General features: G+C 42.8%; 1 protein-coding gene across 2 annotated transcripts in view; it reads left to right on the top strand.

The window, feature by feature from the left end:
• The window catches only part of LOC139554833 (immunoglobulin superfamily DCC subclass member 3-like), a 42,754-nt gene extending 28,762 nt beyond the window's left edge, over positions 1-13,992 (top strand). The window contains exons 7-14 of one of the 2 annotated variants that reach the window (XM_071367999.1): positions 2,913-3,078; positions 3,701-3,951; positions 4,274-4,438; positions 6,405-6,593; positions 12,115-12,228; positions 12,475-12,604; positions 12,867-12,990; positions 13,766-13,992. In XM_071367999.1, the coding sequence (XP_071224100.1) occupies positions 2,913-3,078; positions 3,701-3,951; positions 4,274-4,438; positions 6,405-6,593; positions 12,115-12,228; positions 12,475-12,604; positions 12,867-12,990; positions 13,766-13,870 (1,244 nt within the window). In that variant the 3' untranslated portion in view covers positions 13,871-13,992. Of the gene's footprint in view, positions 1-2,912; positions 3,079-3,700; positions 3,952-4,273; positions 4,439-6,404; positions 6,594-12,114; positions 12,229-12,474; positions 12,605-12,854; positions 12,991-13,765 lie in introns of both variants that reach the window. The other variant, XM_071367998.1, reaches the window with a different exon arrangement.
• The last annotated feature ends 2,789 nt before the right edge of the window (positions 13,993-16,781 follow it).

Genomic DNA, 16,781 nt, shown 5'->3' with positions numbered 1-16,781 from the left:
TCTGCCACGCTGATCCTCAACACTGGAGCCCCCCAGGGGTGTGTGCTCGGTCCCCTCCTGTATTCCCTGTTCACCAATGACTGCATGGCCAGACACGACCCCAACACCATCATTAAGTTTGTAGACGACACAACAGTGGTAGGCCTGATCACCGACAACGACAAGACAGCCTATAGGGAGGAGGTCAGAGACCTGGCCGGGTGGTGCCAGAATAACAACCTATCCCTCAACGTAACCAAGACTAAGGAGATGATTGTGGACTACAGGAAAAGGAGGACCGAGCATGCCCCCATTCTCATTGACGGGGCTATAGTGGAGCAGGTTGAGAGCTTCAAGTTCCTTAGTGTCCACATCAACAACAAACTAGAATGGTCCAAACACACCAAGACGGTCATGAAGAGGGCACGACAAAGCCTATTCCCCCTCAGGAAACTAAAAAGATTTGGCATGGGTCCTGAGATCCTCAAAAGGTTCTACAGCTGCAACATCGAGAGCATCCTGACTGGTTGCATCACTGCCTGGCACGGCAATTGCTTGGCCTCCGACCGCAAGGCACTACAGAGGGTAGTGCGTACGGCCCAGTACATCACTGGGGCTAAGCTGCCTGCCATCCAGGACCTCTACACCAGGCGGTGTCAGAGGAAGGCCCAAAAAATTGTCAAAGACCCCAGCCACAGACCGGTCTCTCTACTACCGCATGGCAAGTGGTACCGGAGTGCCAATGTAACGGATGTGAAATGGCTAGCTAGTTAGCGGGTACGCGCTAGTAGCGTTTCAATCAGTTACGTCACTTGCTCTGAAACCTATTAGTAGTGTTGCCCCTTGCTCTGCAAGGGCCGCGGCTTTTGTGGAGCGATGGGTAACGACGCTTCGTGGGTGACTGTTGTTGATGTGTGCAGAGGGTCCCTGGTTCGCGCCCGTGTCGGGGCGAGGGGACGGTCTAAAGTTATACTGTTACACCAAGTCTAGGACAAAAAGGCTTCTCAACAGTTTTTACCCCCAAGCCATAAGACTCCTGAACAGGTAATCAAATGGCTACCCGGACTATTTGCATTGTGTGCCCCCCCCCCCCCCCCCCCCCAACCCCTCTTTTACGCTGCTGCAACTCTCTGTTTATCATAAATATATAGTAACTTTAACTATACATTCATGTAAATACTACCTCAATTGGCCCGACCAACCAGTGCTCCCGCACATTGGCTAACCGGGCTATCTGCATTGTGTCCTGCCACCTGCGACCCACCACCCACCAACCCCTCTTTTACTCTACTGCTACTCTCTGTTCATCATTTATGCATAGTCTCTTTAATAATATCTACATGTACATACTACCTCAATCAGCTTGACTAACTGGTGTCTGTATGTTGTTTTTATTTCTTAACTTACTTATTGTTCACCTAATACATTTTTTGCACTATTGGTTAGAGCCGGTATGCAAGCATTTCACTGTAAAGTCTACACCTGTTGTATTCGGCGCACGTGACACATAAACTTTGATTAGATTTTTCTTGCTATTCAATCTCTCTCAATGTCTCTATGTCCTCACATCTTCTTCAACATTCCTCTTACCGATTAAACAAACAAGCAAAAGACCAAAGACACTTTGACGGCCATTGCTTAACAACAACACCTTCAAGTCTTGTTTTGATCCTGGCGATCTGTATTGGTGTCTGTTTTAAGAAATTGGGGTCCAATGGAGAGAAAGCACCTTGGGGAATATAAAATCCATGCCTCCTCCACTGATTAATGGTCTCCAGTACTCACAACCCCATCTCTCCATCCCTCGATCTTTCTCCATCTCTATTTCTCTCTCTCTATCTCTCTCACGCTCTCTCTCGCACTCTCTCTTGCTCTCTCTCTCACTCTCTCTGCTCTCACACTACCTCTCCCTTAGACCCTGTTTATCTCTCTTCCCAGGCCCAGTCTCTCTGGGCCTCAGCCAGGGAGGGGAGAGAGCAGGGGCTCCGGGGGTGTCAGTGTCAATAAATCAATGAGATGCTTAGGGGGCAAGAGGGGCTGGGGCTGGGGCTGGGGCTGGGGCTGGGGGTCTCTACATATATGCATGTCCCATTGTGTGCTATTGAACTTGGTGTCAGGCGGGACAGTGAACCCCGCATCTGTCCTGGGGACACGGGAGAGCCAGGAAGGGTCAGAAGGGGATAGAGAAGTGGGGGTTAGGGTTATATTAGGCTGTTCTCTGGAAGTCTCTCCGTATGTTAAGTTCAAGCTCCAGGAAGAGGAGAGGAATATTTGTATAGATCTGTTGGGGTAGATGTAGGGATGTTTGTATGTATTGATACACCTGCAATTGTTAAGATTGAGGTATATGTAATTTGTAACTAGAGACAACGTGTTTCCTGGTCAGGTCACATGGTCAGGACAAACTCAGGGTCCTACTGTGCATTTAGATTTGAGACCTATGTTTCTATCAGATCAGAGGAAACTGTATAAAACTCTATGGTCAAATCAAATTCACTTCTCAAGGTCCTTAATATTAGGACTGCAATGGTCATAACCACCTTTATGCGATAGCATAGCTAACCTCTATAGTTCATTATAAGAATGACAGCACGTAGAATTCAATGCTCCCCCCAAAAAGGCCTTGTCATTCTATTCTGCCATCTTTCAATTTTTTTCTCTAAACAACCTTTTTATCCCTCCACTTATCAGTAGCCTGCTTACTTTCCTCTCTTCTCCTCTCCTCTCATATTGTCCTCCTTCCATTCTCCTCATCTCCGCCACTTCCCCTCTTGACTTTTTGAAAGTGCTAGGCCTATATTTTACTTTCATGCAGTTATATAGTATCACAAGCGAATGCAATTGTAGATTGAATTTCCCCCACAGTGATACAAGGATTAATCACTTATATACACAATACACTTACAACAAGTTCATAATTCTCTCCCCACCAGCTCCCCCTGAGTTCATGCAGTGGCCGCAGTCTGTCTCGAAACCAGCGGGGGGCAGTGCTGTATTCACCTGTGTGGCCCAGGGGGTCCCCGAGCCTCACCTCATCTGGCTGAAGAATGGCAAGATCCTGATGCCCAGCGACAACGTCAAGCTCACCAACAACAACAGGTACTGTACACCAGGGGTGTATTCATTCCGCCGATTCGGTTGCAAAACATGTCTTAACCGGAATGAAACGGGGAGGGACCTACCAGAATTTGTCCAATAGAAACTCTTGTTTTGCTCTCTTTGCTTCCGTTTGGTTCTTAAACGGTAATGAATACACAGCTGGGTTTACATTTAAGCAGACACTAAGTCTTATCTATAGCGACTTAGGCCTATAGTCAGTGCATTCAACTTAAGTAGGTAAAACAAACATACCAAAATGCAGGTAAAATGTTCGTCGAAATATACGCTAAATCTGCTAAATCAGCACTTCCCCTAGATTATTTTCCAAGTGGACATACAGAAGAGCAGTTCATATATTTCACCACAAGGTGGCATTTTTGGATAGTGGCTGAAATCTCCCTCTGTTGAGTAGGCTGAAGCTCTGTATTTACACTGAACAAGAGAGGATGGGAATCAATGATTATGTTTTTAATCACAAAGAATTCCATTGTTTATCTGAATATTTGTTTGAATACATACAACCAACCCATTTTATGTTGTTTACCCAATATATCAATGTTTTAATCTGTCCTAACTCAAATAAACAATCAAACAGATCTAATCTTTTATCTCCATTATCCAGTACCCTGGCCATGACGCGCATCACCACGGAGGATGAGGCCATCTACCAGTGCATCGCTGAGAACATGGCAGGCACCAACCAGGCTAGCGCCCGCCTGGCTGTGTCCTTGGCCAAGGATCTGCCCGACTCCCCCCAGGGCCTCACGGCCACAGCCCTCTCCCCCAGCGCCCTGCAGCTCGCCTGGATCCAATCGCCAGCCGAGATCACCAACGGCATCATCGGCTATGTGCTCCACAGCCGCAAGATCGGAGGTGAGTGAGAGTCTGTGTGATAACCTATCAGCGTTCAAAGCAGAGCTAGGAGAAAGCTCTTTCTTAATTGCCTAAAAAAATCTGTCCTCTCCTAGCCTCCTGTCCTTCATTGTGCTGATCTAAAAGAACTGGCCAGGTGAAAGCCAGCCTAATGATGAGTTTACTAAGGACTGATTTTTAAGCAATTGAGATAGCATTTTGTTTTCTTTCAAATACTTTAGTTGCACTTGACTGAGTGTGCCTGCTGTAATGGAACTTAACCCTAATTTATATTTCTTCTGCCACCACAACTAATGATAATACTGCTTGTTGTTCCCCCCAGAGCCGGACAGCAGAGAGCTGCAGGAGGCAGTCAGTAAAACCACCTTCCAGCACAACTTTATCAACCTGGAGCCAGCCACCACCTACTCCATATACCTCAAGGCCTACTCCCCACTGGGCGCCAGCCAGCAGTCCAGCACTGTGGTGGCCACAACACTAGGGGGCGGTATGTCACCAGGAACATGTTAATGCTATGATCAGCTTACATGCTGACCCCGCTGCTTGCGTTGCAAAATAAATGTACATGTTATCCAATCATTGCACCCACACTGCTCGCGCGCGTCAAAATGCGTTTGCGTAGCCAGGCGCTAAAATAGAACTTGGTTCTATTTATGAAGCTCGACGCGCTGCAAGTCCTGCCTTACCCATCTCCTCATTGGTTTTTAGGAGCATATACCCACGTGGGTGATTGAAAGATGAACTGAGGTCCACACTCCACTCCAGTTGGTAGTGGTAATGCACCTTAAAGTTGGTTGCCTTCCGCCATATCAATTCCAAAGAAGAAGAAGCCTGAAGGAGGAGAGATTACAAAAAACGAACTCGGTTTACCCTTTTATCTGTGGATTAATTGTCGGAGTAGAGGACCTTGTGCATTTTAGGTGTCACGCCCTGATCTGTTTCACCTGTCATTGTGCTTGTCTCCACACCTCTCCAGGTGTCGCCCATCTGCCCATCTCCAGGTGTCGCCCACCCGTCTGTCTGTGCCAGTTCATTTTGTTCGTTCATCCCTACCAGCGTTTTTTCTTTGCTCCTGTCTTTGCTATAGTCCCTGTTTTCTAGTTCCCAGTTTTGACCTTTACTGCCTGCCCTGAGCCTGCCTGCCGTCCTGTACCTTTGCCTCTACTCTGGATTATCGACCTCTGCCTGACCTGACCCTGAGCCCGCCTGCTGTTCCGTTGCCTTACACCCTCTCTGGATCATTGACCCCTGCCTGCCTTGACCTGTCGTTTGCCTGCCCGTTTAAACAATACACTTTAGTTTCTTCAACAATGTCTGCACCTGGGTCATACCTAAAACGTGATATTCAGGTAAAATAACAATCCATGTTTACATCCCAGGACAAATTAGCTAGCAACAGCAAGCTAGCTAGCTAAAATGCCATAGATGTTTAATGCTTTTCAACCTGTCCCCAAATTAATATAGTTGGTTCAGAGTTTGTTTTGATATTTCAACCTGCGTGTTCTGATCGCGTCTGGTGTGGGTGGACAAAATCAACATGCATGTGCGCGAGAGGTCTGGTCAGCATGTTACCTTCCCCAAAGCCTAACTATAACTATTTCCCTGTGTGCAACATAAAGGTTTACACTTTATAATTACTTTCAACAAAAGCCATTTATAAACTGTATGAATAGTGTACTATTATACTTATAGTGTACATATGCTATTAATACATTTGTGTTTTTGAATTTAACATTTATAAACATTTACTCACATTTATAAGCATTCCTAAACATTTATAAGCATAAATAACGTCTTATTTATAAGAGTTATAATTAAATATAACCAAATAAAATGATTATATTATATTATGGGGGAAAATGTAAAGCTGACCTAGGATCAGTGTCTAGTGGCTACTTCACTCTACCCCACATACAGTAGCTCCATGTACAGTATACTGCACAAAGAGGACAGCAGAGTTATGTAGCTAGACTAGTGTAAGATTGGGAATATGTCCTGTGTAAGATGTAGCTTTTTTTATGATTCTACGGCCTGATAGCCTGCCTGGTTATTTACAACCTGTGATCGAATGAAGGTGTTTATCTCCTCTTCCCTCTTTTGATATAATTTCATCATTTTTACATCTCGCATCCCCCTTTTCTCATCTGTTCTCTCCATGTCTGGGCACTTATGTCAATCCTCATATACTATTTCACTCTTCTTCCGTCACTGATAAACACTCCCTTGTTTAATCCTCCCGGTTTTACTACCTCTTTGAGCTTTATCATAATTTCATCCTCGCCCCTCTTTTACTCTCTCTCCAATTGTATTCAATTCATACACCCTCTCTTTTATACTGCCTCTCTAACCATCTCTACACTATTTCTATCTTTCTGCTGTCCTTTCCAATCATTGATTAATTTATAGGTTTTTCTTTACATCCAATGTCCTAATTTCCATCTCTACTCCTGTAGTGCCCACTCCCCCTACCTTCTTCACCAAGGTGGTGAACTCCACTGCGGTCCAGGTGCTATGGGAGCTCCCCAGCAAGCCTGGCAAGGCAGAGGGCTTCAGGCTCACCTACCGCAGGGTCCCGCACACCGACTTCCAAGGGCCAGTTCAGTTCCCCTGCCACGTCAATGCCTACACCATCTCCCGTCTTGGTGAGTGAGTGAGAGAGAGAGAGAGAGAGAGAGAGAGAGAGAGAGAGAGAGAGAGAGAGAGAGTAAGAATGTGTATGCATGAATTATGCAAGAACAGAATCATATCACCTCCAGCAACAGAGACTATGAATTATTAGTTTGTTTTTATTTGTCTCTTAGACAAGGGAAGGAATCAGTTAACATAGTAATGTAATTACCTTTATAATATTTTGTGCACTGTTCCTACCACATTAGTCAATGTAATAATAATGATGTAAGGCTGAAATAATAAGAGAGTGAGGAAAGAAATACAGGAAACCATTTACATTTGAGTCATTTAGCAGAATGTCTTATCCTGGAATGAAAAACAAATAAACTGTCACGTTCCTGACCTGTTTTCTCTTGTTTTTGTTTGTGTTTAGTTGGTCAGGGCGTGAGTTGGGATGGGCAGTCTGTGTTGTTTGTTCTATGTGGGAGTGTGATTGTTAATTAGCCTTATATGGTTCTCAATCAGGGACAGGTGTTATTCATTTCCTCTGATTGAGAATCATATATAGGTAGGCTGTTTTACACTGTTAGTTTGTGGGTGATTGTCTCCTGTGTCTGTGTATGTTGCGCCACACGGGACTGTTTCGGTTTGTTTGTTTGTTCGTTCGTTCGGTTTTTGTGTAGTCATTTTTCCTGTTCGTGCGTTCTTCGTTGTATGTAAGTTCTTACGTCCAGGTCTGTCTACATCGTTTTGTTATTTTGTTTATTATCAAGTATAGTTCGTGTTTCGTCTTGTTTGAATAAATATTATGTCATTTCACAACGCTGCGTTTTGGTCAAATCCCCAAATCGTTACATAAACACACCTGGGGTAAATATGTACTCTCTCCTATGCCATTAGAAAAAGCAATAACGTAGAAAAAAACATGCAAATAATTAGAGGGTTTGAAAGTCTTTATTACATGAGCATGACAAGGGCTTTAAAATCCACTTGATATTGGTGTTCCAATTTTTTGTTGTTGATATAAAGTTATTATAATATTATATTCATATTAAGATTACATTTATTATATTTTATGTTATAAAATAATATAATACATGATAAAAAAATATATAATTTGAAATGATTTTTAAAGACTTTGCCAGTTATAATTCAAATAATACAGATATTGTAATTGCTTCCCCCTGATAGCTGTCTTTTATCCACCCACTTGGGGTCCAAGCTTTTATGTGTGGACCATGAATCAGTCCTATACTCCTGCACTGCTACCACATGTGAATTGATTGCCCCCCATCTATTTTCAGAGTTCGTACTGTTAGGTGACCTAAACTGGGATATGCTTAACACCCAGGCCGTCCTACAATCTAAACTAGATGTCCTCAATCTCACACAAATTATCAAGGAACCTACCAGGTACAACCCTAAATCCGTAAACATGGGCACCCTCATAGATATCATCCTGACCAACCTGCCCTCTAAATACACCTTTGCTGTTTTCAACCAGGATCTCAGCGATCACTGCCTCATTACCTGCGTCTGTTATGGTCAAACGACCATCTCTCATCACTGTCAAACGCTCCCTAAAACACTTCTGCAAGCAGGTCTTTCTAATCAACCTGGCCCGGGTATCCTGGAAGGATATTAACCTCATTCTGTCAGTCGAGAATGCCTGGTTGTGCTTTCCTCACCATCTTAAATAAGCATGCCCCTTTCAAAAAAAATTGAACTAAGAACAAATATAGCCCTTAGTTCACTCCAGACCTGACTGCCCTTGACCAGCACAAAAACATCCTGTGGCGTACTGCACTAGCATTGAATAGTCCCCGCGATATGCAACTTTTCAGGGAAGTCAGGAACCAATATACACAGTCAGTTAGGAAAGCAAAGGCTAGCTTTTTCAAACAGAAATTTGCATCTTGCAACACTAATTCCAAAAAGTTTTGGGACACTGAAGTCCATGGAGAACAAGAGCACCTCCTCCTAGCTGCCCACTGCACTGAGGCTAGGAAACACTATCACCACCGATAAATCTCAGATAAATCGAGAATTTCAATAAGCATTTCTCTACGGCTGGCCATGCTTTCCAACTGGCTACCCCAGCCTCGGCCAACAGCTCCTCACCCCCCCACAGCATTTGGACACTATGTAAACAAACTTCCAAACAAGTTTCAATGCCATACAACTCTCCTTCCGTGGCCTCCAACTGCTCTTAAATGCTAGTAAAACTAAATGCATGCTCTTCAACCGATCGCTGCCCGCACCCGCCCGCCCGACTAGCATCACTACTCTGGACGGTTCTGACTTAGAATATGTGGACAACTATAAATACTTATGTGTCTGGCTAGACTGTAAACTCTCTTTCCAGACTCATATTAGCATCTCCAATCCAAAATTAAATCTAGAATCAGCTTCCTATTTCGCAGCAAAGTGTCGTGTCTTTGGCATCAATAAAGTGAAGACTTATTTTATCAAATCAATTCTCTGTAGTTATTATTAGGTGATTAAACTAATCATGTAAATGTATTTATCTAGGAAGTCTGGGCACCAAGGAAAATCTTCAGATTACAAAGTTCAAATTTTCCTAATATAACTCTTCAGATATTTTAATATCTGATCAATTCTTATTAATTAATTATTCTTTACCTCACGTTAGTCTCATTCCAAATGTCGTAAATTGCTGGTTATCTGCACGAACCCAGTCTTTACTATGAATCATCAATACACCAATTGTCTTAATAATTTATTTACTAACTAAATAATCACAGAAATGCATAAACAAACAGTTATGGTTACAAGGAAATGATAGGGGAGGTTCCCTAGTGGGCTAAGCCGATATGACGGCTTGTTGGACAAAGGGAAGTGGGTGTGGACTGAAAAGGGCGGGAAAGACAAAAGGAGTCCTTACACAGTTGATAATTCTATTAATTTAAATGCTAATCCTTTGCACATGAATGCTCACTCATTCGGGGATAATTGCATTCAATATATATTTACGCCCAGTGTGTCATCGTGATCTCTGTTGGAATCGTCAGTCCTTCTGTTGGAGAGTTCATCCGAGTCTCTCTTTCTGCTTCCCTGAAGATCAAAGTATTTCGTGGTTAGAATGGATACTTCAGAGTACCATTCAGAAATGTTCTCATAGAATAGATGTTTCGGCGGTTGTCGGTCTTCGCATCCCAGGTTGACATAATTTCTAGCTGCAGACTAGTAATTATTATCTAAGATTTGCTCTTATTCTGTAGGGATCGATAGTCTCAGAGTTTAACCATTTCCAGTCATGTAGCCAATGCTCCACATGGTATGGTTAGGAATTCAATAACTATTGGCAATCACAGCTCACACTGTGGGTTTGCTTAGTCTCTACTCAAACCTTTGCCCCCTCAGCTGACCGAGGTATGCATGGTCTGAAGAGGATTTCCTCAGGAGGGGGTTTTATTCTTAACAATAGACGCCAGATCATGTCTGTGCTCACGGGGGCGGGCCAATGACTTAGTTAAACTTTAAAGGGAATACAATTCTCTTTCATTAAAGGTTTAACATCACCTTACATCATTTCACAAATAATTTCATCTTTACTCATTCATTTTATACAAGAATTAGATGCAAATCCTATAATTGAGAAATGTACATATTCAGAGATAAAATTATGTGTGTTTCCTGTCCTCTCTGAGGTCACCAAATTAAACACACTTGTCATACCTGTCCCTTAAGTGTCCACGGACCATTTCCACCTTCTCACAAGTGGACATTTTGTATCAAATCCCCATTTTGGGGATTTAGGAGTTCACCATGTGAAATACTTTGTTCTCTCTATGTGTCTCTTTCTGCATGGCCAGGGGGAGAGAGTCTCCTCCAGGAATTTACTACCTGAGATAACAGAACCTGGGTGTAGGAGAGAGAGAGAGAGAGAGAGGATGCCACGATCTATACCTAGAAAGGGCCACGTCATGACAAAAGCCTCCTTCACTCATGCTGCCAAACATACCCTCGTAAAACTGACTATCCTACCAATAATTGACTTCGGCGATGTCATTTACAAAATAGCCTCCAACACTCTACTCAGCAAATTGGATGCAGGTTATCACAGTGCCATTAGTTTTGTCACCAAAGCCCCATATACTACCCACCACTGCGACCTGTATGCTCTTGTTGGCTGGTCCTTGCTACATATTCGTCGCTAAACCCACTGGCTCCAGGTCATCTATAAGTCTTTGCAAGGTAAAGCTCCGCCTTATCTCAGCTCACTGGTCACCATAGCAACACCCAACCGTAGCACGCGCTCCAGCAGGTATATCTCGCTGGTTATCCCCAAAGCCAACACACCCTTTGGCCGCTTTTCCTTCCAGTTCTCTGCTGCCAATGACTGGAACGAATTGCAAAAATCACTGAAGTTGGAGACTTATATCTCCCTCACTAACTTTAAGCATCAGCTGTCAGAGCAGCTTACCGATCGCTGCAGCTGTACACAGGCCATCTGTAAATAGCCCATCCAACTACATACCTCGTCCCCATATTTGTTTCTCTGCTCCTTTGCACACCAGTATTTCTACTTGCACATCATCATCTGCACATCTATCACTGCAGTGTTAATGCTAAATTGTAATTATTTTGCCACTATGGCCTATTTATTGCCTTACCGCCCTAATCTTACTACATTTGCACACACTGTATATAGACTTTTTCTCTATTGTGTTATTGACTGTATGTTTGTTTGTCCCGTGTGTAACTCTGTGTTGTTGTTTTTGTCGCACTGCTTTGCTTTATCTTGGCCAGGTCGCAGTTGTAAATGAGAACTTGTTCTCAACTGGCCTACCTGGTTAAATAAAGGTGAAAAAAATAATATATATGTTGTTGTCTTATAACTGAATTGCAGAAAATTCTGAAAAAGATGTGATGTACGAAATGTGACATTGATTTTCCAATAAGGCTAGCTTTAGGCCAGCGCTGGCTTGAAAAGGTTGCAGTGGTGCAGAGAATAACAATTACCCCATATTTGAATGATTATGTGACATCAAGTTAATCACCATGAACATGGAAGAGAAACGTAATATCCCTCTGTAGCACAGACATGTGAAAGGGAGCTCTTAAAAGTTTTTTTTCCTTACATGTTTTGCTGTATTTGTAAAAAAGAAATAAAGTTAAATGTAAAGCCACCTAGTGGATAATTACTGGATGGGTTGGTGTCATTGCTTTTAGAGCTTAAGTTTTCTCATACTGTAGCAATAACTAAATCTATATTGAGAGATTAAAAGAGGGAGACATGGGAGGATGTTGGAGGTATCGAGTTAGAGATGACAGAGTGAGAGAGTTGAGAGGAAAGACAGTTGTAAGTGGGTTAGGGAGGGAGGGAGGGAGTAGGGGAAAGGAACAGTCCAGGCAAGATAAGTGAAAAATGACATGCTCCCCAATTTCAATCTCTTTCAATCGCCCAATCAATTGCTTTGCTTTTACCGAGCAAAACTCGGTCAATATCTCTCCATCTAAATATGACCTTCAAAGTTGTCAAAGGGAATTTATAATGTGATACTGTCACCTTATGACTTGTTCTTGCAGAAACCGGCGCGGTGTATGAAGTCAATCTAGTGGCCTATAACGGGAACGGCGAGAGCGGTTGCTCCAAGAGGCTGGTGTCACTGACAGAAGAGGGCACCAGCGCCAAAACCAGTGGTGAGTGTCCAATAAATATTAGAGTCAAGTCAGTATTGAATAATAAACAATATTTTCTAGACAAGTATTAGTTATTTGGTGATCTTCTATCCTTTTTCCTTCAAGTGCATTTTTCAGTGAATCTATTAGTTCGCTTTTTTTGGCATTGCCTTATGATCTAATATGTCTTTCTGTATGTTACTAACTGTGTATTTGTACTGGCTAATGAGTGTATGGATGTGCACATCATGTGTTTCTTGGTTACAGGTGGGGAGAACCAGTGTAACTGTATACAGGATGGCGAGGGCTCGATGGGCGGTATCGTGGTTGGCATTCATATTAGCATGGCCTGCATCATCTTCTGTGTGCTCTTCCTCATGTTTGGATACCGTCGCAGGTAAGTAGGGGCCCTACCTGATGGGACTCACTAGGTGTTGCTTTGCTTCTAGTACTGTACTTTCAGATTGGATTTTTAAGGTCAGGTAAACTTTAGATATATCCTGATCACCCAGGATTTATCTTGGCAGAGTGAGATTATTAATGTTAACTTTGGTATATTACATGTTAGTTGTATTCATAAAGTTGTCTGTTGTTTTTAGAGTGGACTTGTGTGCGTGTAATATTGAAACATGTATTAATGTCCCCAGTCTGTTCTGCAGTAAAGGTACTCAGGACAGCTGGTCTGTGCCAAGGGGGGAGGACCGGGGACACCTGGAACAAAATGGGATCCCCAAAGAGGGGGTCACTCGTCCGGCAGAAGTCGCCCTCAAGTTAGTGCCTCAGGTAGGAGGACCGGTGCAACCTGACTCATTCACTAAACTGAAAACACTAAGCTAACCTCTCACATAATGTGGCCATTAGTTTTGTTCATCCATGGCTCCATCGGCTATTTTCATCCCTGTAACAGACAGGAGGTGACTGAATAGATGTCCCGGTCTTATAATTGAATCATAGATGACATTAGAGCTGCATGATATGGGTTGCCAGGACACACGCATTGACGTCACAGTAGTTTGCCCTCCAGGGATAACTTAGTTTCTAAAAACAAAGTTGACACCTTCAGGACATCTCGAGTCGCCAATATCTCAGGATGAAGTGATCTATCATGCTCACAATCCCATCTCTCTATTGTCACAAGCTCATCCAACTATTCGATCTGAGATCTATATCTCATCCGTCTGTGATTTCTGACCCCATGATACTGTAGGTTACAAGCCTCAGGACTCTAGTCAATCAAACCTGGATTTGTTACCACTGAACGAAACATTTTTACCACGTCAAGCAAAAAGGATTTTACTTCAAAGTGTTCGAGAGACTAGGGTGTGTTTTTCTAAAGGGCTAATGTGGCACTTTATTTTTTTTTATTTTATTGAATTGGATTGTCAGAGCTGTGTAGAACAACATCGATGTTACTATGTCCAGGGGTAGAAATGATGAACAAGATGATTGGTCAACAACAACGCAGAAGTAATCATCAGTGGACAAAAGGAGAGATAAGATCGAAGTTGCTAAATTATAGACTCTGACACTCCGTCTTTTGTCTCTCTTTCTTTTCCAGAGTCGTGACTCCACAACTCAGGGAGGGGCTCTGGTGCGTCCAGCCCAATGCCAGGTCCTCATCGAGCAGCACTTGTCTGGTCTGCCTGGGACGGGCACTGGCTAACACTGGCCAATAACCCCCTAAACCCCTCTTTACCAACCCTTACCCACCCTCCACCCCAACAGTTTGCCTCTTGATGGTTCCTCCACCCCGCCTGCCCGACCAAAGCCCCCCCCCCCCCCCCTGCCACCCTAGTGTCCTGCGATGCCAGGAGTCCGCCATTGTTCTATCAGTCCCCGAAAACCTTTCTGCTGCTAACGAACAAAATCTCAAAGTAGCTGAGTGACATAATGCTCCATGTTTCCACTGAACTCTCTCGCCTTCCCTCCCTTCTCTTAAACCAAAGTCTAACGCCTTTATGTTCGGTGTACATGTGAATGCAGAATGCTAGCCTTGAGAAATGCCCCCACCGACAGATTCCATCCTATTATGTCGGGCTTTCTTATGTTACCGAGGGGAGCATCTATAACCAAAATGTTCTCTTTCAATGGCGTCCCCTTGGTAACAGTACATGCACTTGCACTGTGCTTATCTCTAGGATCTCTATATACGTTCCAGTCCAATTAGGAAATGTTTGAACTAAGTGTACTAAACCCCACTGAGAAGTCCTGAAAACTTCCTGTTAGAGGGAACAGTACATTTTTGTTTGCCTTTGATTAGCCTTAGCTCTGCAATACATAACAGACACAAATTACAAAGCGGCCTTGTTAATAGCCTTATGGAGGTATGAGTCTCATTGAGTTGATTGTCTTTATCACCGTACTAGCCTTGAGACAGGTTGAGGTCCAGAGGAACCATAAAAGGCAACCCCCCCTCTTTAACAAACCACTCAAACCAAATTCTGCCTCCAAAGATAGCTACCTCAGTCTGATGTGATTGTCCGAGTCATAGTTGAGGTTAACGTTAGCCTGCTGGATGCTGCTTGAGCAAGCCTACCTCAGAACCCAATAATAAATCCTGTACCCTTAATACCCCCTCACCCCCTCACTCTTTGTGCCAATGCCAGTGTCCCGTGCCAGCCACTGCCACTGCCCCACGTCAGGGTACCCACCTGGATGACTGCCATGGGAAGCCAAACCGTGGTAGTATCTGAGCGTCACCGTCCCCCATCTCCTGTCCACCCTGCACTTGCCTTAGCCAAATCTCCTTCGTTCTTTGTCACAAGCACAAGCCTTTGTCCTTACCAGGGACCTCCTGAGACAGAACTCTCTGGTTCGAAGCCTGAAGTGGTCCAGCAGGTTTGGTGATTTTCCTTCAAGATGCAGGGATGACTTTTTAAGTGTTTGGTGATCATACATGCGACAACTCCTCCTATGTTGCACAAATGTCCATCTCCAATGATGTATTTGTGATTGGATGGTACCTTATGGAAAACATGGACCTGAAAGAATGTATCTATGATCCTTTGCCCCGTTTAGAAAGGAAATGAGATATGCTCAGGCCTTTTTCATAGAGTCCTCAAAAAAAAAACAAGAACTGGTCATCCTTAGAAAAGATTAAAGTCACTTGCTTGTTTTGTCCACACAAACGAGATGGAATTCCCCAAAGCCAAACAGGTGATTGTTCTAGGGCATGCTGATTGGTTGGCTCTCCAGATGCCAAATCAGTTGCCATGGGAACTTGCGGGTGCTGTGAGTTGATGGCTGAAAATATTGTTTCCAGAGAGATTAATGGAGATACTGACCTGGAACGCACGGACACGGCACTAGTTTCCACTGTAAAACACCTTGTCAGCCTATCCCAAAAAGTTTTTACATGAAAACCAAGCTGAATGATATCCAAAGATGTACAATTTGTAATGGTTATCGTTTTTTCCTTCATAACCTTCTTTTAAGAGATAAACTACGCCATTGTTTTCAGATTTTCGTTGTTCCTGTTTTAAGGGGTAGCCAGTATGAAGAGCTTTAACTGAACCTAAGCCAAAAACATTCTTTTTGATTTAATTGCCATTATAGGATATGTGAATTAGCATTGTTTAAGTCCTTTTGTATGGCTTTCTTGGCTTGCCCCTTTTGACATGGAACTGTCACATTTTGTCGAATATAACTTTAAACTTTTAAAGAGTAACCAAATGAAAATGGGATATATTTTCGAGGAGATGTTCTATGTTGATGCAAAAAGGAGTATTTGTTTTCTCTTTCTAATAGTAGCGTTGAAATGGCCAAATAATTAGCTGTCTTATGGAAAATACTATTGTGATCAAATACCTTTGACTTTTTATGACACTTACTCATGACCAAAGCACAGGATCATCCATGTATGTATATGTGTGTTCTCTGTGACAGTTTGTGAACCTTGAGGGCAAAAGATGCCAACACAAACCATCTAAAACAGCTTTAAATTGTTAACAGAAGATGGTCGGATTAACCAAAGAACATAACTATTTTAGGGCTCACACTTGGTTGTATTAAACATGTAACTGAAATGTTATTAAAGTCTTTACCAGGGTATCTTTGTACAAAATAAAAACAGTTGAATAGGCCCACAGTGGCTCCCATATTCCAAGGAAAAAGGACCAAAATAGGTGGTTTCTTAAGCTCTACAGTCCTCAAGGTTCATGTCAAACCCCTAATGAGTGTTAAATGTTTACGCAGAAACACTGCAGTAAAAAGTCTGACAAAGACTTTTACTCCCGTCCTCGTTTCTTATTTTATAAATGAAAGGGGTGAAACGAATGTGATACCAAAAGAAAAAAAGTGTTGTGATATGGGAGATTTTTTTGTGTGAAGTCGTGTAGTGGTAAAGCTAGATGTATCATTTTTTAAATACAAACTGCTGGTTCTTTTTTTAGAACTTAATTTCTACTCTTCCTTTTTTTGGTCTCAACATTTTATTCTTACAGCTGTGGACAGAAAAAGTTGCCAAAACTGAGACTTTATGTGAATTTTTCAAAATGTTATTGTTATTAATAATATTAATATTATTGCTGTTTTATTTTACCCTTACCCCTTATTTCCAAATGTGTTTGTTTGTA

The sequence above is a fragment of the Salvelinus alpinus genome, chromosome 26 (genome assembly GCF_045679555.1).
Source record: "Salvelinus alpinus chromosome 26, SLU_Salpinus.1, whole genome shotgun sequence".
In the NCBI taxonomy this organism is placed as follows: domain Eukaryota; kingdom Metazoa; phylum Chordata; class Actinopteri; order Salmoniformes; family Salmonidae; genus Salvelinus; species Salvelinus alpinus.
The sequence above is the reverse complement of the archived record's forward strand: the minus strand, read 5'-3'. Positions and strand labels throughout refer to the sequence as shown.